Here is a 27109-nt window from a genome sequence, read left to right on the forward strand (position 1 = left end):
ATGTAGGTCTATTTGTCATCAATGTCCCTAAAATTCAACCATTATAAATCAATACAGACCTGCAGGGCAGCCTCGCATTCCCTCCAGCTTCATGTAACCAGGGCAGCACTCATATAACACAACCCTGTAAAATCAAACAGATTATATTTAGGCAGAATTAAGTGTATGTCCAAATAATACAACCGATTATACTCATACATTCACCACAGAAATGGAACAGTATTGATCAGCTGCACATGAGCTTAAGGTCACCATTCCTGATACAAAATGTCAGCAAGAGGGGTGTGAAGCCTCCAAGCACTAGGCTAGGATGTAGTGGAGCTGCGTTCTGGAATACCATTCAATAAGATTATGTATGAGTTGCTCAAAGAAATGACACAATTTCATTAATTGAGCTCAAATTAAGCCCTGAGGTTTAGTTGATGTCTTCAAATTTGACTGATTTTTATGACCTTATTTGGTCTTTATTTAGTCCACATCATTCTTTCTACATTCCTGTGGAGCTGCAAACCTTCACAAAGCCTTGATTGTGCACACAACCGTTTAATTATAGACCTTTTCAGGTTTTTTTTTTTTTTTTTTTTTTTTTTGGCCACAGTTTAAAACAAAAACTTCTGCGATTCCTTTGACAAATTACAGTCTCCCCTTGGTATTCATGAGGAATTCCAAGACCCCTCCACAAGTCCCATATACACAATGCTGTAGCATTTGCATATAACTCCTCCTGCATGCTTTTAGTCCCCATATATTCTAAAAATATATCACACATGTAATACTGTAATTCACTTATAATACCCAATGTCTTGTAATGTGTTATTATAGTGTGTATTATTGAGGAATTAATGACAACACTAAAAAGCAAGTGAAAGTGGCAGTAGGTAAAAAATGCTCAAATAGTGAGTGCTGAAGAGAGACACTGAGGACGTGTGAAATGGTGGGAGGCTACATCAGGGCATGCCTGCCTGCATATAACTGCGTTCATGGGTTGGGTTCCCCATAGTGCTTGGCAAGTCCAAATCCTAGTTCATTCATTGTCTGTAACCGTTTATCCAGTTCAGGGTCGTGGTGGGGCGGAGCCTACTCTGAATCACTGGGCGCAAGCCAGGAACACACCCTAGAGGGGCCAGTCCCTCATAGGGTGACACACACTCATACCTACGGACACTTTTGAGTCGCCAATCCACCTACCATCGTGTGTTTTTGTACTGTGGGAGGAAACCGGAGCACCAGGAGGAAACCCACACGGACACGGGGAGAACACACCAAACTCCTCACAGACAGTCACCCGGAGCAGGACTTGAATCCACCCTGTGTGACTGCAACACTACCTACTGTGCTACCGTGCTGCCCCCAAATCCTAGTTTTGCTTATTTATTTATTTATTTATTTATTTATTTCTTTATTTATTTATATTTTATCTCAAATTAATTCAATCTGTAGATGATGAATCTGCTGATACAGAGAACCAACTCTAGTCTTTCTTTGTTTACTTTAGATTACTTGTGCATGGTGTTGCTTATGTCAGCTGATACAAAATAGGATTACTTAGCATTTAAAAGTATATTGTACAATGTACATTATGCTTTCACAGGTTTCGGCTTTAAAGGGAAGGTCTATGAATGTGGGGAACTGCAGATCCCTCTGATTTGTGTACCTTCATAAGTCGTGTGTCTTTAAGATGGGACAGTATGTTTGAAGAATAAAAAAGAAAAAAAAAACTTGTTTGCACACGGCTTAAGTTCAACTTGTCTGTCTTTAATTTGACTCACTCTTTGACACTTTTTTAACTCAAATGTATTAGTTTTTTAGTACTTGGTCTATTTACTTTCATGCAGTTAGCCATCTCCCAGAGATTTTTCCAATTTAAGTCATTTGAAACAGCACAAATAAGTCAATATTACACACCTATGGGGCAGGAATAGAATCATCTCAGTCCGTGTTTTTTAACATCTGAAGTTCTCTCTGTTGTCTAAAAGGCTCCTTATGCCTTTTCATTCCCATGAGCAGAGAAAGAGAGAGGAAGCCTAGCATACTGGAACAAGACACTGTGTGTTGTTGTTGTTTTTTTTCTTTTAGCCATTTACTGACACCAGGGCTTCATAAAAACATCAGACCTGTTTGAAGCATGCAAAGAGACCCGAGAGCTAGCAACTGGTGAAGCAACATCTTTTGAATTTTTTAAAAAGTGTTTTTTGATTACAGTCATGAAATGTTGCCTTTAAGGCTTAATGCAATGTGACACACTGGATGTGCTCCATGAATCGACAGTCTCCATGCCCAGTGCCAATTGTGGGCGAGAGGGGTTGAAAAGAATTCGTTTTGGATCACAAACACAACTCCAACTCATGCCAGAGTTAACAGATGGAGATTTTTCACTCCAAAAAACAGTTTCACTACTCCCAGTGCTTTGGGGCTTTACACCCCTCTAAAACCACGCTTAGCATTGGACATAGGCTCATGCTCAGCTGCTCCAGAGTAGCCCATTCCAATTGTCAGTGCTTTTCTATGGAGAAAATTCAAACATTTGGAGATGAATCAGTTGATCCCCTGTGTCAGCAATGGTAAGGTAGCTGAAATCATTAATACGTAGGTGTGTCCATAGTATATCATTCCGTATTCCTGTCTGAAAAGCATCTGCTCTTCACTGGTTCACTTCATCTGGTTCTTCACTCATTGATTAATAATTGAGCTTTCATTTGTAACCAATGAATATGGATACAAAGAATATGAAGATGAGAATATGAAAGTGTTTCTGGTAAAGCTGCCAAACTCTGTGAACTAGGGGAATGAAAGAAGTAAATACAGTAAAGAGGTAAAAATATTTTGGACAGATAATGGGTGCTATTAAAAGTGTTCCCTCATAGGACACTTCTCAGGATTCTAAATATAAACACCATTTATTCCCCAACACATTCCCAGTAGGGTCACTTGGCCATGCTCTGTGAGAGAGAGAGAGAGAGAGAGAGAGAGAGAGAGAGAGAACAGGATGCAATGGAATATTCAAGATCATAAAATAAAACATTTCATTAAAACTGAAATGTGTTAATGAAATGAAACTGAGCACTGGACCTGCTTCCCAGAAATACTCCTGCATTGCAAAGTTTAGTGTTTCTCTGCACCAGCACTGAATCCATGATCTAACTCAACAGTGGATTCAACATAAAACAATCAATTCAGCTCAACATATTTGATTCAACCCAGCACCTGATCCAACTCAGCATGTAATCAGCTTAATACTGTAGACTGTACTCAACAAGTCTGGTCCAGTTTATACTTGTAGATTCAACTCAACACACCTGAATCTCCCCACATGTTAGATTCTCCTTAACAACTTTTAATTCAGTGGTTCTATCATTCTCCACCTCAGAAGAAGGGGAATTTCTGCGCCCCACCTGTCGAATATCGCCCCCAAAAAAGGTATAAATTTAATATATTTCTAATTTATTGAAGTAACATTAACTTCTATCTCTAAATCAATAGCTTAACATTATAACATCAGATACAGAATTCATATCAAAAGTGAAAAAAAAAATTAAAATACAGAAAATTGGCCTACTAATTAAATTGTGCTTCAGTCTCTCATGTTTCTATCTGTGCAAAATCAGCAAAGACCTACCTTATATAAGCTCTGATTCCTATGTAGATAAGTAAAATACTGCATTTATAATGATGTGAAGCAGCGTTTGATTAACATTAATGTTAGAGAGTGAGGCTGTGTCCTAAACAACACACTATGGACCTTTACATACTATACTGCAGAAAGCACTGCTAAGAGTGGTATATATTTTCATACAATTCAGTGCAGCAGTGTGCAGTTTGGGACATGGCTAGAGGCCAGTGGGAGCAGCTCTATATTTGAACAGGTGCCTTAATGAAGGCTGGAAGAAGACCCACCCTGTGTCTGACTGGCTGCCGAAACGCGTTAATCTCGGTGGTGCATTTTCAAAATAATGGTTTGAGGGGGAAAAACACATATTTTTTTTTCTCTGCGTGGTATAATTTTTGGGGGTGTTCCAGGCATGCTACAGTTTTTCTGGTCTCCTATCTAATGTTCTTTTAACATGTTTAATGGCTATTAATGAATCAATTGTGAGTGGGTGCTTTTTATTGAGTAAGCTTTTTTGGCAAAACAGAAAGGCATTAATAAAGACAGGCATGCTCATTTCTTCCGATTCCTTGCGCCCCACACTTTTAGAAACGCTGTAATTCAACTCAACTCAGCTTATCTGATCCAACATAACACTGCTGATTTAGTTCAATACTGCAGATTCAACTCAGCCCAACAAATCCAACAGACCACTGCTGATTCAATTCAACTCTGCAGATTCAGCTCAGCCCACCTGAACTTGTGATAAATCAATACATCTGATTGATCTCAACATCAATGATCCAGTTTAATATATTTGCATCCAATCCAGCTCAGCCTAGTGGATTCTATCCAACACACCTAAGCCGACAGAACACAAAATTCAACACACTTCCGACAGAGAACTGCATTTATTTATTTCTCTATCTTTCTGCAAAATGTAACCCCAAGGATTTTCCTTTTCATCACCCATTGTAAGTATTATTGGATTATTGGACATTTGCGCATATGACAACAAAAAAGTACCACCAAAAATACTTAACTGATGCACCCTAGCTATTTTGGATTTGGCTATTACTTTTTTTTTTTTTTTTTTTTTTTTTTTTTTTTTTTTAACAATTTTAAATGTACGGCCTTTAGTGGTATGGTGGCGTAGCATGTAGTGTCACAGTCACACAGCTGCAGGGACCTGGAGACTGTAGGTTCGAATCCCTCTCCAGGTGAGTGTCTGAGGGGTTGGTGTGTTCTCCCCGCGTGGGTTTCCTCTGGGTGCTCTGGTTTCCTCCCGCAGTCCAAAAACACACGTTGGTAGGTGGATTGGCAACTCAAAAGTGTCCATAGGTTACAGATAATGAATGAATGAAAAAATGACCGGCCTCTAAAAAAATACACTTACAACAGTTATCTTTACAGAAAGTGTTAGACTAGAGTGTTTGTTAGTTGAAAACATAAACATTGTTGATAATAATTTATTACATGGCATATTACTGTGACAAATTATATAAGTAGCATCAGACGCACTTATCTTTCTTGATATTCTCTGCTCTAATATCGATGACTGATAAAACTGACAGTCACAGCAGGCCTAGACTTGAGCATTTTGTTCAGGGCCAATACGGTATATATCCCAATTAGTTTTGGCACAATGGATTTTTACTCAGATGCTTATAATTGTTACAATTATTATTATTATTATTATTATTATAACCTTTGCAAAATATGATTATATAAACACTTGTTTATTTATAATACACAAAATGGAAAAGCTTTTTATGATCTTATCAAATATTATTTAATGTGAAACCTCATACAAACAATTTGAAAGACTATAAATAAATAATAGTAGCAGAAATAAAGAGAATTGCTTTTTTTTTAATACCGAAGTTTGACATCAGATTGATTAAAGTAAACACCTTTGTTCTTGTGTTTGAGCAAACAAATGAGTTATAATAGCAGAATAAAATAAGCGTTTTGAAGAGTAGCCTATTTTGTGTTTTTTTTTCCTTCACCACACCATGACTATTTTTAGAAACCATAGGATCTGCAGTTTCTAACTATATGCGCATAACACAGATGCCTTCAGTCATTCATGAGGCATAAAGTTGAGAAAGCAAGGTGTGCTTTTACCCTGCAAAATGTGGGATACTTGTTCAAAGGTTCTTAAATTTGCAGTAAATATTTACAAGAATAACTGTAGAATCATTGTTTTGGAATGTAACACCAAATCCTACCAAAGGATATCATACTCTCACTCACACACTCCTACCTACGGACAATTTTGCATAGTCAAATGACCTACCAACCTGTGTTTTTGGATTGTGAGGGCCAACATGGGCACCCACAGGAAACCTATGCAGGAAACAAGAGGGTACACAACTCCTCATACTCAGTGACCTAAGGTGAGGAATGAACCCAGGACTACAGGACCATGAAGCTACTTGTAACATGATGGTAAACCAAGTGGTAAGGCAAAAGTTGTCTAAGTGGTAGTGGCAGGCACAGACACTCCACCCACAACCCGGGAACTGGCAATTGCATTCTGACTATTTGTCCATCCACGCATACGCACTTCTGTGCATCGTTTGTATTGGCTCTGGTTCTGGTCTGATATGAATAGCGAAAATGTGATTGAGGTCCTTTTGCTTCTTAATAAAATTCTGTAGCCAGTTCTTGATCACAATAAGTGGCGAAAAATACCAGACTCTTCCTAGAGAATTTCCCTAGAGAATCGTATCTAAGTGGTTAATTAACAATTATATTGGCTGTGGTTTGTCCAGTTTGTGCTGTGATCAGGGTTTTACTTTATCACAATATACCAAGGAAAGTCCTTCAGCAAGACATAATGAGCAAAGTTAACCTTTGTAACCTTTGTGGCCTATGGGAATGTTTATATATATATTTATTTAAAAAGTGCATTTCAACTCATTGCACTACTGATGAAATTCATAAAAATAAATAAATAACATTTTAAAAATATGTATAGCACAGAACCAGCAAAGGTTTTTCTCCTCATTTCTGAATGGGATTAATAACCTGTAGAACCAGCTTCCACATAAAGGAAGGATGAGGTCAGAAACCTCATGGATTGTTTTGAAGAACAGTGAAATCAGAGGTATTTAACGTCAGCCGGGGGTCTACTGCAGAGGACGTAATTATATTATGTTTAGTAAAACTGTTTTGCTAGAAATGGTTCTTACCCTTTTGAAGACATATGTGTGCAATATGGCCAAAAAATACAAGACACCCATACCATACATACACAAACATTCATGAAGTAAAAACACATTGTGGAAGGGGGTATATGTCAGTGTGCAGAGAACACGGGGGAATAGAATAAGAGAATGTTGTCATGGAGCTGGAGTATATCATGAGAGATTTTAGGATTCGTTGCTTGGTTTCATGATGTTTTAGCTAAACTGCATCCAGACATTTATTGGACACAAAGCAAGCCCTGCAGGAGGGTTAAGGCAGACATTTTGTGGAATTCTTTGTGTTCATGACTATTATAATAGTAGGGTGAAGAATAATATTCTGTTCCAGTGCATACATTGGGTCTGTGGAATATAGCTAACATGTAATGGAAGCTACTGCAGTGGCTAGCATTGTGAAAATTAAATACATACAGTTACCTCACTAAAACACAAAGTTTGCATTATGTTTTACAGTAATATTTAATGTACAATCACTTATATCTTCCTGATACTGGCTGTTATTAGCTTTGCTACTCAACTTTAATCTTATTTTTATTCAGATGTCCCGCTGAAAAACTAATCTAGTCTGAATGGTTCAATATAATACTTTTTCAGGAAAAGGGAAAAAAATGAACTTGTAATGGAATCCAATGTAACAATTTCTGTTTCTATATTTTCTATTGGCCTGTTCATCATATTCCAACACAAAGCACCATGTTAAAAATGGAGACTCAAAGTGTTTGAGCGGCAGCGTTGGGGGTAGGACAAAATCATAAAAACACAATTTACTTGATGTCAGAAGAGTAACAAACGTACCTCTGGGTGGATTATGCACTTTGGTAACACTGAACTACTGGATCAAGATGAATAATCCTTAGCTTAGTCCCTACATAATAACAAATAGAATTAACCCCTAGAACTCTTTCTATATAGGATTTTGTTATTCCGTGTGTTTTGTTTTTTCCCCTGTTTTGTCAGTGCCTCTTTCAGTTGCATTTAAACAGTAATTATGTGACATAGCTATATTCAATATGCTGATTTCTTTTCTAAAGACACTTGGCTACTCAAATATGTAATATGAAAATGTGTGATTTTTTCTTGAAACTGGCCATGTTTTGACAAAAACTTTTACCAAACGCCTACTGTTTTTTGACATATTTCTCAATGTACAGCCTTCAAAACATATTCTATTCATATTCTACCTGATATCTCTGCACACATTGTTAGTCTGGGGAATCATTGTGGAGTCTGTTAGTTGAAAACATGAACATTTTTGATGATAATTTATTACATGGCATATTACTGTGACAAAACAAATTAGGAGCATCAAATGGATTCATTTTTCTTGATATTCTTAGCTGTTGGATGTATGACTGATAAACTCTGACAGGCACAGCAGGCCCATATTTTCAGGAATTTATTTCAGGGCCAATATGGACAATATCCTAACAAATAAAAATTGTTTTGGTACATTGGCAATTTACTCAACTTTTAAAAATATGATGAAATAATACTTGTTTATTTAAAATATACACAATGAAGATTTATTTAGGTATTTTAGTATATATTTGGTGAGCTAATCCAATATTATTTGATGTGAAACCTCCTGCAAAAACTTTGAAACACTATAAATCAATAATGGGAGTATATTTTTGCTAATGTTTGCTGATGCTTATATTTTCCTCCCGGAGACAGTGTTAACACCGTGTGACTCAAAATGAAAGTGAAAGTAAACACCATCGTTCATGTCTCTGAGCAAAGAGCTCAGTTATGATTAGAGTACTATTAGTTATGAGAGCAAAATAAAACATAGATTTTGTTTTTTTTTAGGTATTTATTTACACTGGATTACTCCCAGAGGCTTCACAGTATCGCGATAAGACCGGAAGGATCTGCGGTTTCTAACGGTATGCGGAGCACACAGATGCCTTCAGGCATTCATGAGTTACAAAGCTGAGAATGTAAGTTGTGCTTTTTAACCCGCAAACTGTGGGATCCGGGCCCAGTGCTAAAGACTTTATTGTGACAAAATGTGAGTGGAGAGTTGCAGATCGTTCCCCAAACCATCCTAAATCTCATTAATTTCATGTCAAAACTGGATCTGCAACTGATTCTCTCTTAATAAACGCGATTTGGATTGTTTTATTATTATAGCAGGAAATCTTAAACAAATGTTACCAGCTTTCCATGTGGCAGTAATGCACTCTGTTGTAGGCAAAATAAATAGATAAATAAATAAAATAAAATATTATTTAGACAATGGAAAAGTATGGCTTTACAAAACTATATGGGTTTTTTTCTCTCTAAATATTTTTAGTCATTATTATGACTCAACAAATTATTTTTCAACATATTATTATTATTTTAAAATTTGTTTATCACTGCCCCAAAGGACGCATAATTTGGAAACAGTACTGTGATTCATATTAAAACAATATAATTTTGAGGAACACAAAATATGAAACAAGCACAAACATAACAAATAAAATACAAACATAATGCAGCATATCATCTGTAAGTGCATTAAAAACTCAACATAACCATAACTCGTGCATCATGGGAGCTGTGATGTCACCCACTGCTGTCTCTTTGAGGTGTTTTTGTTTTGATATTTTGAGACGGGTGAGATTTCTAACACCTGCCCCATCATTAGTCAAGCCCCGCTAATGCCTCACATCCACTTTCTGGCACAGGAGGAAGGTCTGTGTCATCATCCATTTACTATGACACTTGGTCAAGTGATGTTAAGGGGGGGATAGACAGCTGACATAGAGAAAGAGGAATGAAAAACAAACTGCTTCCACACATCTGTCCTAATCCTTCACTCTCTTCCACTCTATTTTTCTGTCACTCATTTCAGGCATTGTACTTCATTCTCACTTGAGAGAGAGAGAGAGAGAGAGAGCAAGGAAGGAAGGAAAACGAGAGAAGCAGACTGTCACATCTGTCTCTTTCTCTCTCTCATTCACATGCTCAATCAGTTAATGCATTGTATTTCACTTCTCACACTTCAATAGATTCCAGAACCCCAGACTTCACAGACAGAGAGATAGATAGATAGATAGATAGATAGATAGATAGATAGATAGAGAGAGAGAGATAGAGAGAGAGAGAGAGAGAGAGAGAGAGAGAGAGAGAGAGAGAAGCCAGAAGTAATAAATGAGAAGTGATGGAGACAGAGAGAGAATGAGAGAGAGAGAGAGAGAGAGACAGGAAAAGTGGGGCAGACACACACACACAGACCGAGACAGAGAAAGAAGCCAAGACAGTCACAGAAGAGAGAGAGAGAGAGAGAGAGAGAGAGAGAGAGAGAGAGAGAGAGAGAGAGAGAGAGAAATCCAAAGAGAGACAGAAGCATAGAAAGGTGTGAAGGAGAGAGAGAATCAGAAACAGTAAGAGAGAAACAGAAGCAGATAGGTAGAAAGAGAAAGAGATGGAGCGAGACAGAGAGAAAGAAAAAGAAATGTAAAAACTGTGACTCAACCTTTCCCTACATCTGAGTGAGTTAAGAGTCTGGAAGTCATTGGACATCTAAGGCCAGAGGGAGCAATGGGGTGTGTGTGTGTGTGTGTGTGTGTGTGTAGCACACAGCGGCATGCTCTTTGTGTGACTTGGCTGCAGCACAGCAACCTCCCTGAAGACACACTCACAAAACAGCTTCCACATGTTTCACATACTGTTTGGGGCTCAGGACACAGGACAGACCCCTAGGAGGGTCTCAGGAAAAGTGATGGCCAAAGCTTTTAACCCTTGAAACTTGGCATGGCGTAAGGAAAGTTAAAAAAAAAAAAAAAAAGTAAAGAATTCTGTCTTGTGTTGTTTCTGATCTCTCAGGTTGCCTATCATTATGAACAAAGATTTTATTAATATTTGATTTTAAAAACATTTCATTCATTCATTCATTCATTCATTCATTCATCCATCCATCCATCCATCCATTCATTCATTGTCTGTAACTATGGAGAAAGCAACAGTCATTTGCCGGGTGATACATACTCACACATTCACTCACACCTATGGATACTTCTGCGTCGCCCATCCACCTACCAACGTGTTTTTATTTCACATGTTGTGAGTGGGTAGACGCCAGATACTAATGGGCCAGTGAACTGAACCGAGTTTATCATGATATGTTCCCTCTAATAATGGGGCACTACATGCAAAGCCTACCAAAAGTAAGCCCATTTTATTTTATTTTTCTATCAGATTTTCCAGTATTTTATTATTATCAATAATATATTTTAGTCAATACCTTGGATTAATTTGAAAAGAAAATGAAATGACAAACTAAATCTTGGTTCCCAACTCTTAAAAAAAATACATATCAAATCACAAATCACTTTGAAAAGTTTATATCAACCATTGGAATAGTTGTGAAGAACTGATGGGTTTTTTCTTTAAGTGAGAGACCAGAGAACAGGGCAATTTTTTGTGTTCCTAAATAAAATAAATAAGGATGCTTCATGTATAATACTTCTTTTTATAATACTATTATATCTATTTGTCTTACCTCCATGAGATCATGACAAAGTGCACAACGGTTTGATTGTAGTATGTATAGAGATACACCTAAGTTTAATTTAAATTATCTAGACATTATGCTTGATTCACCTTTAAGGGAGAGATGAGGGAACATAGGAAAATATCATGAAAAATACAACAGCTTTAACTCTTAGACCATTGTCTATCGTCAAAAAAATAAACATGCGTAATACATGCATGTCGATAATTCAAAGTTTTAATAGCGTGAGCCCCAGACACACTGATGTTTCAGAGCACCTCCTGTACCTTCAATATTATATAAATAGCATGATGAAATGAAGGCCATAGTTATGAAATCATGTGAAAATCCTGATAAGAGTTAATTAGGAGACACTTTCTATACACATACATCCACAGTTACAGAAGGATCTAGGCACCTCCTGATACAGAAGCCTGGGGATCATGTTACTGAACACTTTAGTGCTGTGAAGATCTTTTATGCCTGGATATCAGCATCAGCCTTGTGTAACCCATCAGCTTGATAGGACTTCTCCACAGCCTGTTATTAACAATTCTCCAGAGAAATGCTGAAAACATAATTACTTCCTCTCTTTCGTTTCATTGACAGCAAGTGTGTGTGTGTGTGTGTGTGGGGGGGGGGGGGGGGGGGATGGGGGGCAAGACATGCTTCTGACTTTGTCCCAACTTGACTAAAAACAAGAGAATACAATATATTCCTGACTTTGTTTTTTTACCTCACATTTTTCTCCCAAATTGAATCATTACCAGTATACATATTAAGTCTGCCTCAAGCACAACATGCTATCAAGTAGGTAGAATTAATGTTAACATATTTTCTGCAAAACACGTGAAACCAGCCATTGCACAGTTTTAAACTGCTGCTAGTAAAATGCCATAACACATAAGAAAAAGTAAAAAAAAAACAAACAAAAAAAAAAACGCTAACCGCACAGATACATTATACTGGCTAATAGACAGAGCAGTGCTTGCTCGCATTGGTTAGCATCTTGCTGAGTGAAGGGAGGTCAGGGAGGGGAGGGTGTCCTACACTTAAAAGTTGAAGGCTAATTCGTAGTATATGTGGATGCTAATGCTGCACGACGTAGGCACAATAGCTTCAAACTATCCGTATTGCTTCATATCTTCACAAGTTGCTGTTTTGTGGCACCACACAGACTGTGCGTGTTTTTTAATTTATTTGTTTAATTTCAGGCCCTTATTGCATGTCCACATGTCCATTTGTCCACAGAAATACATTACGTGTGCAGACACGTAAATAAATTATGTGTTGATGGCAAAATTCATGTTTATTCATATCATGGCATCTTACAGCTATTCAGTAAATGCTTGTGTGCAAAATCTCTACTCAAAATAGTATTGGAGGCAGCGCTGCCTTCAAGGCAGAACAAACATAACTGGTTACCAACCAGAAGGCGGGGCAGCGACATTATGATTGTATACATTTGAATGCTACTGCTGCTACATTCATGCCACAATCAAGCTAACACACCTATGCACTGATTGCATAAAAGTCCACAATTGAATTTAGACCTGTTATACAAAATAGCTACTCAAATTGTAGACCACTACCGCCATAGCAATGTAGCTACTATTAGGTCAAACGTACATGTTGATGTGTGGTAATTTGGTGAGAAAACCAGTCTCATAAAATCAACCCAAAGAACAGCAGTGTTAGCATGCAGGTAACAATAGTCACATTTTATCTTCTTAACAAACAAATAATTCTGAATTTCTGGCAACATATGGAGGAACAATATAGATAAAGCAAAAACATATCAGTTTTTAAATATTGTAGTTTATCACAGTGTGCACCATTTGTGATTTCTGAAACCAGCAACGATTTTTTTCATAGAAAAAACTGTTTTGACCAGAAGTTCCCTATATGGTCATGAGGTTGACTACAGAATGATGTCACAACTCCAGAGGTCTGTTCTTTACTAAAGAGATTGAATTTCAAATGCTAGGCACAAATGTATACAGGGGCTAACGCACATATGCACACTAAAGTGAGTATAAAATCTGCACGTAGGCTGGACATGACAGGGGCCTCACATTTGAACAGGAGCCAGTATGAGGTAAGACAAGCGTCCAGCTCTTTAGCTACAGCCTGTCATCTCAAACCCTCTGGCAAGTGAGGAACTGCTGCAACTGATTAATTCTAGCAGTGGAGCCAAAGACACGGTATTAGCACAAGAGCAGTGCACCCAGAAACAAATAATGCATTCACAGGATTCAAACATGGAACTGATTTCCACAAAAATAAAACATATTACATCAGCACACTTTTGTTCTTCAGTTTACTACTGCAGTAATTGGATTGATGTAGTACATGTCCAAAAGTTTGTACACAGCTCTTCTGTGAAGTCAATTCTGATATTTTAAGAGGGGACATATGAAAAAAGCACTAGTGCATTCATTTGTGTATTTGGAACCTACAAACCCAAAAACTATAACCAGTTCTCTTTTGTGAGCTGCCTAAGTCAGAGACATGGGCTCAAATAAGTCATTCTAATGGTGCGCTGCTTCTAATGTAGATTGCAGAGACTTTAGAACTGTGCCACCTCCTAGTCTGAGTCTCTCCAATCACGACGCAGGACACACTTTTATGTGAGAGTGCAAAGACAAAAGCAAACAAAGCAAAACAAACACAAGTGCTGACAAATAAGATTACTGATTAAATATGGGGCAAACTAGAACAGAGGGGGAAAAAAAGAGAGAACCAAGGGAAAATGGCTAAAAAGCAACTTCTGAGCTCTCACGCTAAACTGACCCTGTGGCATATTCTTCTTTAAAGGAAAATGTACTGACATGGGCCATTCTGAACAGAGCTGTTTGGACAGTGTGAGAACGGTGCTGTGTTGTTTGAGTCTTGGGGTGTTTTGACCAAAAGTCTTCTATAAGACTCCACAGGACTGTATTAACTGGTGAAAATTATGAGGAATAATGCTCTCAAGGCTGAGTAACATAACATCCTTGCAGAAATAATCCAACAACTAGTGTACATCCACTTCTGCTGAGCTAAAAAAAAGGTTCAAGTCAAAGGAGACACTAAGAGTGTATGAGAGAGAGAGAATGTTAGAAAGAAAGAAGAAAAAAATCTGGCATGGAAAGAAAGGAAGGAAGGAAGAAAGGTAAGGGTTGGAACGAGACACTCTTTCTGCCTGAAGCCAGCCTTTCTGCCATTGTGTCTCTCTGCCAGTGGAAAAGCTGCGTCGAGTTGATGCCAATCATCAAGTCATGACTTGGACACTGTGTTTAAACAGCTTAACATATCAAAGGCTAACAGCTATATTTCTCTGGATGTCGTCTCACTGTATTCTGGCACTCTGAGCAAATTAGCACGTCATCTAATGGTGTGATCTCTTTTCTCCAGCTCGGCCAAGCTGACATTTCTCAAATAGGGAGCGCCTTCTGACATATTACCTAGTGCTAATCTTAGATATTTGACCTCTTAAATTTTAGTTAACTCTTTCCCGCATGGTGTTGCTCAATGGCATCAATATCTTTTATTTGTCTTTTGTTTTATTGCCTAACAATGTTGGGGAATGTGAAGGCTTTCTGATAATTCACACAGTGAAGGCATAAACATTAAACATTTTAGCATTAGGTTCACAGTCAGTATGTATATGTGGTCGAAAGTTTGTAGACACCTGCTAATTCAACATTGCTTTTGAAATAAAGGGTACTGTTAATTCTTTTAAAACATGGCTTTGAGAATCTGCTGGCAGTCAGCCACAAGAGCATTAGTCAGGACCAATGCTGAATGATATGTTCTGGATCACCCAAATGTCTCATTGAGCTTGATCCTTCCACAGAACAAGCTTCCACTGCTGTGCACTGATCTGCCCCTGTCCAAACACTGATATTTATCTGTATATCTATGAGCTCCTGTGCCTCCATCCATCTCTGTTACTCTGAAAATGAACACTCCACCCTGGGGGTCCACAGCTCAGTGATGACAGAGAAACAAAACTGATATTTGTCTTTCATCATCCTCTCTGTGGCTCAGGTGAGAACTTGCATTCAGCTCAGAGCCTGTAGCCTTTCTAACCTCTGGCAATCACTTGACATACTCACCCATCTCATCCACACACACACACACACACTACAAGAACCCAGCCATCACAGTTTAAATGATGTTTACACTTCACATTAAAATGTGTCTTTTAAGCGGATGTTGTCAGTGTAATGGCGATTGGAATGTGTCCTTATCTACATTTATTTTAGTCCCTGAGGGCACAGTCTACGCTAAATAAAGTGGGTGTCTCACATGGAGATGGCCATATTTCAAATTTAGTACTGCTTTTCTGATAAAGCGCAAACAGGACAAAGAGATAAAAACTTACGCCTTCTTCCCACAGATGCTTCCTTTGTACCAGTTTCTGCATGTACTGAAGTATTTCTTCTTGGTGCCCATCACCTGCTGGAGCGCACATGTGTTGGGTCTGTGATGAGAGGAATGAAGAAAGAGGAGAAGAAAGAAAAAGCTCTCAGTAATGACATTCAATACTAATCACTGTTAATTATTTTAGACTAAGGTAGGGCTTTAAGTGGCTTTAGTTTTCAATTAGGAGCAGAATAATGTAAAGCCCTTGATAAATAGCTTTAAAAAACCACAGCAAATGCATTAAAGTAAAAGCTTTCAGTTTCAACAGTCAGACAAATCATCTTACAGTATATATATATATATCCACCCAGTTAGTGTGTCCCTAAAGTTTCTATCTCTTTAAACTTTATTTAATAATCAATTTATTAATTTGATTATTTGATTTAATTACTAATAATCAAACGAATATTTGATTCCTAATGGAACTGAATTAATTTCATTCAAATGGTTCAATGTTAACCTATCAATCTGAGGTAAGACATGCTATAAAGTTAATTAATATCCCCAATCTCTCAAACACACATATTTCCTATGGTGAAATATTCTTACCCCTGACTCCTGGCCCGGATGCGACTGTGGGACACTATCTTGTCATAAGCAGATGAGTCCACCTGGTCCAGGTAGGAGAGGGTCAGCAGGGTCAAGGCAACACACAGGAGCTTCATTCTGGCTGTCCCCCTGCAGAGCAAAGCCACTGGAAAAGCAGGAGAAATGGGAGTAAGCTACAGAGAGCCCATTTTTATATCACCCCTCCCTACTTACCTCCCTCCCCTCCACTCTCACACATTGAGGGGATGAATACAAAGTGTGAATATCAACCTATAGAACCTCTCCCTCCCTTTGAGTCTGGGGAGCCTAGAGAGCCCTGGATGGCTCGCCTGTTTTCCTTCGATGAGCGGAACACCTGAAGGTGGACAACTCAGAAATCCGTCCGTCTTTACTTGTTTTAACAGTGTTTTCCATTATTTTTATTTTACTATGCAAATAATATTGCACTATTACCCTGACAGCATCTGTAGAGAATTTTAATATTTAAATGTCACTACCAAACCCATCCACTTATCTACCATCTTTATTATTATTATTATTATTATTATTATTATTATTATTATTATTATTATTGGCTTATACCAAGACTTTCTATATATTTTTGATTTAAACATACTGTTTTTGTGACTGTGACTTTAAGATTAACATATGCAAAATGCCCTCTGTTCTGATAGGTCATCTTGTGATGAGGGTTCGTCAAAAGCTATCAACATAACTCTACTGTCTATAATCTACAATTAATATAGTATATGGTACAATTATATTCCTTAAATAAAGTACATACTGAATATTTACCCTTGAGGCTACCATTACTGTGACAGCATAAGGTAGCACTACAGTGATGTTTTTCTGAGAGTGTGCTGTAAAGGCTCTTTTAAATATGTTTATATTCTCAAGTAGTGTTAGAAAATAAAATAAAAAGTAAAAACTGCAAATATATACAAGACAGGGATGGCGGGCTAACACCGGCAGGTTTAGTTTTAATTTTATAATGTACTCTGACACCTAGATTAACACCTGTGAGTTGCTCAGTTGGACCAGCTCCTTCCCACAAACAATTCCTACAAGACGGCAGCAAGTTGCTCAAGTGATGTTATTAAGATGATAGCTTCACTGCATTGTAAAGCCATCTTATCCCCCACTGAATCCGTCCTGATCTCTGGGCATGGGTCCAATTCCAATGCAGCAGTTCGGAGCTAGCGGCATGATCAGGCCTCAAGCATCTCCTTGTACAAGTCAAATCCAGATGAGTGCATTTTAAAAGGGAGGGAACAAGCTCCCAGGCATTAGAACTCCGCTTATCTCAACCTTCCTGCCACTGGAAGGTGTGTGTAAAAAGGAAATGGAATAGCAGGGTGGACAGGCAGAAAGAGTATCAGATACAAGTGCAAAAATGGGATTTAGCCCTGTGTGCATCACTACCTCTAGTGGTGGAGGTAGAGCAGCACACCATCAACCAAGGCCTCCTTCCGTCATTAGCTCAAAACAAATTACAGCTCCAAGTGTCTGTCACACTAAATTGAAGAGGCAGAAACAGTAAAGAAATAAAATTCTAATCACACTGAAGGAATCAAGCTCTACTGATCTTTGATAAGCAGCTGAAGGCTCATTTCTAACTCATTATAAGAGCCCTTGTATTTAGTGGATTTATTTTTCCTACCCGTGGTTTAATCCGCAATTACCATCCTTCTTCATCTTGATTAAAAGTCGTGTGTAGATGATGCCTTAGCTAAACATAAGCAAATGAGAACAGTCAATCTTCTGATTTTGGTGTTTTCCATAGTTATTATCCTGCTCATTAAATCATAGCATAGCAGCTCAAATTAGCAGGATTAGCCTAGTTAAGAGACCTAGCCCCAGCAAATACTTTAACATCTGGCATGGATGTAGATAAAGAGAAACGCAGAAGGGAGAAATAAACCTTATATTTATTCATTTGCTCCAGATTTTGGCCTTGAAGTCTGGCGAACGTTTCTGATACCTTGCATGCTAGTTAGCTAACTAAATGTGTTAGCACTGTGTTGTACTGACATGACATGATGTTATTCATTGTTCACAATCACACAAATGTTAAAATGTACACAGGTTCATCTGGTGTTAGCTATACTACATGTCCACAAGTTTGTGAACACATTCTTAGCTACAGTTTATGCTGAAAATTTGTTCAACGTTGTCCAAATTTGTTGCAACAACAGCCTCTCCTCCAGAATGGCTGGATGTTTTAATATTGCTTTGGGAATTTCATAGCATTCTCTTATGGTAGCATTAGTAAGGTCATGTGCTGATGTTGGAAGCTTAGTTCTGGATCACAAATGTCAATTCAGTTCAACCCAAATGTGGATGAAGCTCCATCATTCGAGAGAATGTTATTATAATACATAGAGCTAGGGTCTCTTCTATGTGACATCTGGCTTTGGGCATGGTGACTTTATATGTAGCTGTCCATAATAGAACATATGTGTCTACAATGCGTACACCACAAAGTAATAAAATTATTATTAAAAACACCCATTGACATATTCATCTCAAAATGTCTTGATTACTGTAACTCTCTCCTCTCTGGCATTAATTCCTTTTCCTTTCACAAGCTTCACATGGTTCAAAATTTGGCAGCCTGGCTTCCTGTCTACACCTGCTCACATCAACATCAGATTAAAACTCACCACTTTCCCTTGCATTCAATCTTTCAGTACCATAACTGGTCCGTTCTTTCCATCTCAACCACTTTCTTTCCTTGCATTCACCTATGTAGTTGGGGGCTCAGCTTCACGCACATTCCTAAGAACTCCTGCCCAAAGATATATTTGAGTTGGCCTCCTTGTTTTGGTCTTCATGTTGTCCATACTGGCTAAATGATTGTATTTATATTATTTTCTTTGTTGTCTGTCTCTTGTTACAAATATTTGGACATAAATTCTGTTAACACAGCTAAACTTGTTAAAATAACCTGTTTTTAATGTACCATTATACTGCAAAAGAAAACTGACACCCAAATGTCACTTTACACTTCACACAAAAATCTGTTTAAAGATACACTACAGATTATAGTTTGAATGTGTGTTGAAATCAATACAGAAGTATTTGATAGAGCAGAAAAGCCCAAGAGCAAAGAGGAAATTAATCAATTAGAACTTAGCCTAGAATGCCACACAAGGTTGTTCTACCTGCAACTGTGAAGCACTGCAGTAGGTCTGAGTTAAACCCATTAGAGTGGACAGGCATATAACACAAATGAAGCAAATGCAGGGATTCAGTAAAGTGCATAGAGATGGATTATGTAGACACTCTTACTCTGACTATAAGTACCCAGCTCCAGACAAACAGGAAGGTGTTGTTTTGTGAAGCATTTAGAAGCTTAGAGAGAATAACTGGTCGCTGTGTGTTGTGAAATGGTTTCAGGCATATATCAGGTAAAAAGCAGTAACTCCTGTGAAGTTTTTTTTTTTTTTTTGAATGACACACATGACCTGAGACAGTTCACTTTGTAATCACACAATGTCAGGACATTATTTGAATAAAAGGAGATAGGGAGGGAGAGAGGAGGAGAAATGGAGAATATGAGATGAGAGAGAGAGAGAGAGAGAGAGAGAGAGAGAGAGAGAGAGAGAGAGAGAGAGAGAGAGAGATCAAAGTTACATTTTCATCTGAAAAGTGACCCACTTAACGTCAAGAAGAAGAAAGCACCAGAAATGTGGTGGGCAAGGCAACCAAATGAACAAGGACAAGCAACATGGTGTTCGGGAACTCATTAGATGGCTTTTGGTTTTGCAGCCCTTTTGACTTTAGGTGAGATGAAATAATGCCATATTTCACAACTCAGGGAGCTATTTAAAGAGAAAGAAAAGCATTATGTTGTACTGTAGGAGTCTTATTTAAAATTTTGCAATATTAAATTGCATTCTTAGCTCAGCATATGCATTTTAAGCAAGTATTGCCACTAATTCATTTAATCCAAGTACATTCTTAAAGTGTATTGATGGCCCTTAAGGTTTTTGGTTATAGTAGTGGAATATGAAATGATATGTGAAATTAGGCTTTATGGTTTTACATTGTTTATCATTGTATAACATTACAACAAATGACAGTGAGCGTGCACACACACAGAGTGTGATTTAGGGGCAGAATAACACACACACACACACACACACAATGTCTGTGCCTACGGAGCATTTTGGGGTTGGATGCCTAGCTCAAGGGCACTTCAGCTTTTCTACTGGTTGTGTGTATCAAACTGAGAACTTCCAGTACCTTGCCCACTTCTCTAACCATTACACCCTGGACCAGTGTTGCTATCTTTTGATACAAGGATTTTGCTTTCAGCCGAATGTGTCCATAAGGACAAAAGACTGGGGCAAGGACATTTATGGTTCTTCCTAGAAATTCTTATGATCACTGTAGAGGTCTTGAGGTAATGTCTCACATATTGACGTGTGTTATGTAACACTTTAGCCCACATACATACATACACACACACACACACACACACACACACACTCATTCACTCTGTTAAATATGACATGTATGGGGTTTGTAATTGACCTTTGTTCTCTAAATCAATCATTGTAAAATCTCCAGCACTTTACAACTGCAGGATAAATGGGCAGAAGTACAGTGGGTTGGATGAAATCTGATAAATATTGTCAACTTTTCTCATGTTCAGTCTTTTGATACAGTTTCAGAGTATATTCACAATTTGCCAAACCACAACAGAAGCACTGCCCGGGTTGAACACTACAGTTCAGTGATTCCAATTTTTCCAATAATGGCTGTGTGTGTGGCTGCAGTCACACTTCATAATAGCCTTGTGAACTAGGATGTACTGAGGCTAGTTCAGAAGATTTTCAACCACAAACAACAATTTTGTTTCTGCATTATTAGCATTATATATAACAGTATTAGCATTTGAGGCCAGCTAGCAAACTAGCTTACTCACAAGACATGAGAAGAAACAAAGAAGTAAAAATAATTATATAATATAATTACATTTGTGAGAGTACTGATGCTCATTGTCCTCTAGGAAAAAGAAAATGCCATGGCTTGTAACAATGTGATAAACAGTCTGATGTGCAGCGTGTTGGACACTGTTAGCATGCTCACTCACCTGCCTTAAACAAGGAAGTCCTAGAAATAAAAATGTAATTTATTGCTTGAGTGATTGAGTACCATTCTGTCTGTTTTTACAAATGCACATTTATAGTCAGTAGAAGAGAAATGTTTAAAATGTTTATGTTAGCATAATGATTCAATTAAGCATTTCCTTCATTTTAAATATTTAGTGCTGTTTTAGATCAACACTTAAACACAGCATTATTATTGGTCAAAGACAGAAATTGCTGTGCCGCTCATGCAATGTTCGGCAAGCAAAATCTAACAAGAAATTCCACTGACAAATTTAAACTAAGGCTGTATGTTTTTTAGCTTTACCAAAGCCTTTTGAGGAATGTCTCTGTCCACTGTTGCTGTCATATCAGTACCATCTCTGTGGAATTATTTCTATTCATACAACACTAGGCTCTTTTCTCTCTGAAATGGGAATGACCTGTAAATCCAAAACTAAAAGCCACAGTAACATTTTACATTTCAAAAAACATATATGAATTACTGGTAAAATCTTACAAATGAGACATCAAATCAAATGAGAAAAAAAAGTTATTTCAGTATCTTCTTACTACTAGACATGCAAAGATCTTCACAATGATGAACATTATTTGAATTGTTGTTCTCTGCCAGTAAGTTGATTGTGAAAATGAGAAAAGTGAAAAACCAAACAAATAAAGGCAAAACATGCTACAAATAGGAAGCTCATCCTTCAAGATTCAGGTAACTGTTTTTAAAAATCAGGGTCCAAATTTCATAATTACTGTTATTTTGTGAGTAAATACACCAGAGGTGGAAAACTACAGAAAGATTGAGCTTAAGTGAAAGAATGGATAGTCAATATCTTAAAAGTAGAAGCACATAGTATACTTAAGGTGAAGTTTTTTTTTTTAAAGTTTCATTTAAACATCCAAAAAAATATAGAATATTTATCCAAATAAATTTAGAATTGCTGTAGAAAAATATATAAAACACTCAAATGACTTTTAAGAATGAAAAAGCATTTTTATGAAATTACTTTTTTATTTGGATAATAGAAAAGCACATGTAATATAAGTGTAATAATATTCCTCCAAAATAAATCCTTCTCCAGTCATCAGTTTAACCCCTAAATATTCATTGACGCAGTATTACAGACTCAGAAATTATTTCCAAGGGAAAAAAAAAAACCCTTATGCCTTAGAAGTGTGTTAGATGTAAATTTGTTACAGCCTCAGATCCTCCGCCCAGAAGTTGACAGAGATTCAAGCTGGCCTCTCTGTCAGGATTCCACCAGTTGCATTCTGATCGGCTACTTGCTTCTTTTTACACTGAATGACAAAATAGCAGACTTGACTGGTTCTTTTGCGTGTCAGTTTAGGTTTGAATTTCTTTTTAATTCTCCCACTTAAAACTCTTTGGAACAGAAATGCTCAGTGATGGCAATGTCTGCTAATGAAAGGTGTTCTAGCAAATAAAAAAACACCACATGGACAAGAACCAACACATTTTTGGAGGCAATTGTTAAGAATACCAGTACATTTTAATTAGTTTCCACCTCTGACTCTAAGAAAAAAAAAATCTACTGATCAACCACCCAAATTATTAATACAATAAAAAAACTAGGATAAGTAAATAAATAAATATATAAATAAATCATCACAAATCTTCAAATTTGTTTATTGATTTTATATTGAGAATAATCTACTGGCCCTTAAAACAAACATGGAATGACATCTTTGTTATACAGATTGATTTGCTTACTGCATGATGAAGTGTAATCCAAAGGTAACTCAGTCTGAAAGTACCAATCTGTAAACCTGTGGCTATGGAAACGAGATGCATAACAATTTTACAATCATAATTGAATGACTAATGCAGAATAGTACATAATATATAACTTACAAGCTCGATACAATAGTGATATATGTGTAACATGATACTGGAATAGGGATATATAGAGCAGAAGTGGTGTTCAGCAATATTAATGGGAATGTTATAACCAATATTAATATATAACTGCTGAATACACAGGCAAACCATTAAATAATTATTCTGTTATGGTTAGTCCCCAGAGATTTGTGCTTCCACACTACATACTCCACTTATTTATGTGAGATGGGGAGAATGGATATGTGTCAACGGACAGAAAATGAACTCCACTTGTTCAAAGCAAGTGAAAATCCTCCAGAGAGTTGCACCAAGCAACCCTTCATAATGTACAAGTTAAAGAGCTTTAAATATTTGCATAGTAAGGAGAACACAAGTGTAATAGGCTGCATGATGATATGAAGTCCCTTAAAATTAGCATCAGGTGATGAGTCAAACACAGTAAGGCAGAGTGCAAATTCTTTAACTCAAGAAAGCCTCAGCTATTGCTCTTTTGTATGTGAGTAACTTCAGGATGGTGGACTAGCCTCACTCAAACATGCTAAAACTCATGATTAAATACTAAGTGGTCACTTTATTAAATGCACCTATGCTTTATCTACATTTTGTCATTTTGTAGTGTTGTGCAAATGTCAGAGACAACCATGTCTTTCATTCAAATTCAAGTCTATTCATATTTCAATGTTATGAATAAAAGCGGGTTTTGCTTTTATCATAGTTTCCCTTTTTTTTAAGGAGACTGTTTTCATAGAAATGGCTTTTGGTAAACACTTCCTGAAGGCAACGTCTATGATTGCTGGGAAGTGCTGCTCTTTTGTTGGTTTATGTTCAGAAGCTTCAGATCTTTTAATGTGGAATGGTTTGTTTGAAAAAATAGTTTGTACATAGTTGAAGTTTAACTTGTCTGTAAGTTTTTATTCACTGTTTAAACCACAGAAGCTCATTTGTATTTCCATGCATTCAGCACCTGAATTTAGAGTCAGCAAAAATAAGTCAATATTTCCCACCTATGAAGCAGGAATAGAGCAATATCCTCATCTCAGTTCATGTTTTTCAACATTTGAAAGTCTATTTGTTGTCTAAAAAACCCAGATGCCATATTCCTGCCGTGAGCGGAGAGAGAAAGTCTAGCATACCAGATTGAGACCTTTTATTTTTTTTACCCATGTACAGACACTGGGGCTTTGTAAACACATTAGATCATGTTCGAGCACGCAAACTGACTAGAGAGCAGCAGATGGTGAGGAAAAATCCTCAGAATTTTATAAAATTCTTTTTTTTTTTTTTTTTTTTTTTTTTATTAAAATCATTAACATCGCTTTAATGTCTGTCACAGAGGTGGTTTTTCTTTTCTTTTTACCCTTTTCTAAGTGACAACTTCTCAACAGTAATACATCCTTCCATTCCCGTTGAACTGACCGTGAAAAATGAGTAATTTGTATTTAAAAGCAAGTTTGACTGAGAGATAAACAAGCAATGTGTGTCTGACAGAGTTGTGTATGGTACCATATGGTGGATACAAGTTAGACATGCCTAACATAGTGGCAAGTTTGCTGTAAAGCCACACCAGCACATTCAAAATATAACGCTCCCAAACTGAAAGGAAGGTGTGGTGGAATCTCATGAGTTTTAGGACGGTTGCTTGAAGCTACCAATGCACAAAAGTTACTGGCAACATACAGAGTCTATTCCTCCCTTTGTGGCCTACTGCTACTGCAGAGAATATACTAGGCCTTAAAAATCTTCCAAAGTAACAGTCATCCCTGAGTCTCCTCCACAGAATTCCTCAAAAGGACAGTCAAAGCCATGTCCATGCTCTACACTGGTCATTCTCACAGGCTTTATCTTGATTTCGTTGAGGGTTTGAGGATTTTGTTGTTTTACTTTTTATGGTCTTAAGCAATAACCTTCTTTAGATTCTTAGGTTTCTTCCTCATAGATGTCTCTAACTGCTCAGCTAAAACAACGCAGAAGAAGCTTCAGCAGTTTTGGCCATTACTTGTGTCTGATTGTCACTCACATAGTGGTCATTTGCTACTATAATCTGCTTATCGTTTCTTCACTGTTTTCACCACACATGTCATTTACCTCTTCTTCACACATGCAGGGTATTTGTGCAAGTTCCTTGCTTTCTTCCCCATGCATGTCCTGTATGTCTTTCCCACCATCAATATTTTCACTGGCCGTGTCCATGGTCAGCATCTCAGATGGCTTTTCGTTATTGTTACCCTTCTCCAGTTCATCTGTGTTAGGCTCATCAACTTCTTCACACACCGAAAATATCCTGCCAGGATTGTTTTTCCCCCTGTGACGTATCTGGTGGTACAGTCCAGAGAAGTCTCTATTTGTTTTGTCAGAAGTCGTCGTTTCTGAGTGTAGGGGGATTGAACCATTAGCCAGAGAGTGGTCTGAACTATTAGTGTTTGCTTTGGAATTCTGCTGGAGAATTGAAGCTGTGGCGCTGAGAAGCTTGAACTTGTTCTTCAATTGACCTCCTGAGGGAGCTGGTGAGCACTTGAGAGGGCGGTCAGCATATGCAAGGTTAGAGGCCCCTGTGCTCATTTTGGAACCCTGTATTCCTGGTTTAATTCCTTTCATCATTCCCAGTACTTCATACCGGAAACTCGAAATGTCCTGCTTCAGCTCCTGAAAAATGTATTTAAAATAATGTATAAATGAGATATTTTATTTGTCATGTTTTCCACAATGAAATATTGAACTCTGTGCTGTAACCCTGCAATTTTGCCTCTTACAGAAGTGCTACAGTTGTCCCTAGAGTGAGGAAGACACACAGAATACAAGTACTTTGAAATTTTAATGTGTTGTTTTTTTTGTCTTTGGAAAATATGTTTACTATTTCCTTGAATTACATATTTAAGGCATCCAGCAACTCACTTGACAACAGCTGGAAAATTAACAGAGCTGCAGAAATGATTAGGACCCCTATAAGACCACCACAGAGCATGTATTATTTAGGTGGTGCATCATTCTAAGCACTGCCATGACATCAACATGGTGGTGGTGTGTTATGGCACTTTTCACTGTATGGTACCTACTGGACCAAAATGTAGTCACATCGCAAACATTTTCTCTAACAGCAAACAGGCTGAACTATGACTCCACTGATTATTTGTTGCTTGTTGCTCCATCTGCCACTCGCTGGAGTCTTACGTTGACTACAAACGTTTAAAAAACGACATAATTTTATGAGCTGCCATTGTGGTTCAGATTAAAACAAATGTGATCGCTGTAGCTTAGATATTTTACAAAGGACTAGTTCATGCCAGATGTCTCTTCTTTTTTATGTTTTTATTTTTTTATTATTTTTTTTTTTTTAGAAGTGTCTCTTTAGCACTCTGCAAGGTTTACAAATCATCTTTAGTGCCTATGTATCTGGTTCCAAGCGAACCATGACTAAAACCCCTGACTTCACATATCAGTTACCAAATTAGCTTTATGGAAAACAAAAGATCTAAGTGGAAAAGAGTCCTGTAGAGTAGGCACCATACAGTGGAAAAGCATCATTAGGGTATGTTGCTGACACAGCAGTGTTGCTCAAGTTTTAACACCTTAATATCACTAACAAACTGTGCAGAGATACTGCCTCTGACATTGCATCTACAAAATAGACCAACGAGGTAGGCGTGTCTAATAGAGTAGCCAGTGAGTGTCCACATTGTTTAAAACTCCAGCAGCACTGATGTGACAAGGTTGACAAAACACATACTAACCCACCACCACCACCATGTCTGTGTCACTGCAGTGTATCCCCCACCCATATAACACCTGCTGTGTGGCAATCTTGTAGACGTCCTGACCTTTGAAGAGCAGGGAGAAAGTGGCTTATAATGTATGCAGAGCAAAAGATGAACCACAGTCAATAATTGTAGAACTACAAAGTGTACA

At 37.5% G+C, this 27109-nt stretch overlaps 2 protein-coding genes across 3 annotated transcripts in view; both read right to left on the bottom strand.

Moving 5' to 3' along the window:
- postna (periostin, osteoblast specific factor a) overlaps nucleotides 1-16365 on the bottom strand; it is a 49686-nt gene extending 33321 nt beyond the window's left edge. For both annotated transcript variants that reach the window (XM_066650628.1, XM_066650627.1), the window contains exons 1-3: nucleotides 16238-16365; nucleotides 15648-15746; nucleotides 60-124 (exon numbers count right to left, since the gene is read on the bottom strand). In XM_066650628.1, coding sequence (XP_066506725.1) covers nucleotides 60-124; nucleotides 15648-15746; nucleotides 16238-16353 — 280 coding nt within the window. In that variant the 5' untranslated portion in view covers nucleotides 16354-16365. The remainder of the gene's footprint in view (nucleotides 1-59; nucleotides 125-15647; nucleotides 15747-16237) is intronic.
- An 8159-nt stretch (nucleotides 16366-24524) lies between these two features.
- The window catches only part of trpc4a (transient receptor potential cation channel, subfamily C, member 4a), a 47667-nt gene continuing 45082 nt past the window's right edge, over nucleotides 24525-27109 (bottom strand). The window contains exon 11 of the mRNA XM_066651348.1: nucleotides 24525-25849. Within this exon, the coding sequence (XP_066507445.1) occupies nucleotides 25241-25849 (609 nt within the window). The 3' untranslated portion in view covers nucleotides 24525-25240. The remainder of the gene's footprint in view (nucleotides 25850-27109) is intronic.

The sequence above is a fragment of the Hoplias malabaricus genome, chromosome 18, assembly GCF_029633855.1.
Source record: "Hoplias malabaricus isolate fHopMal1 chromosome 18, fHopMal1.hap1, whole genome shotgun sequence".
Classification (NCBI taxonomy): Eukaryota; Metazoa; Chordata; class Actinopteri; order Characiformes; family Erythrinidae; genus Hoplias; species Hoplias malabaricus.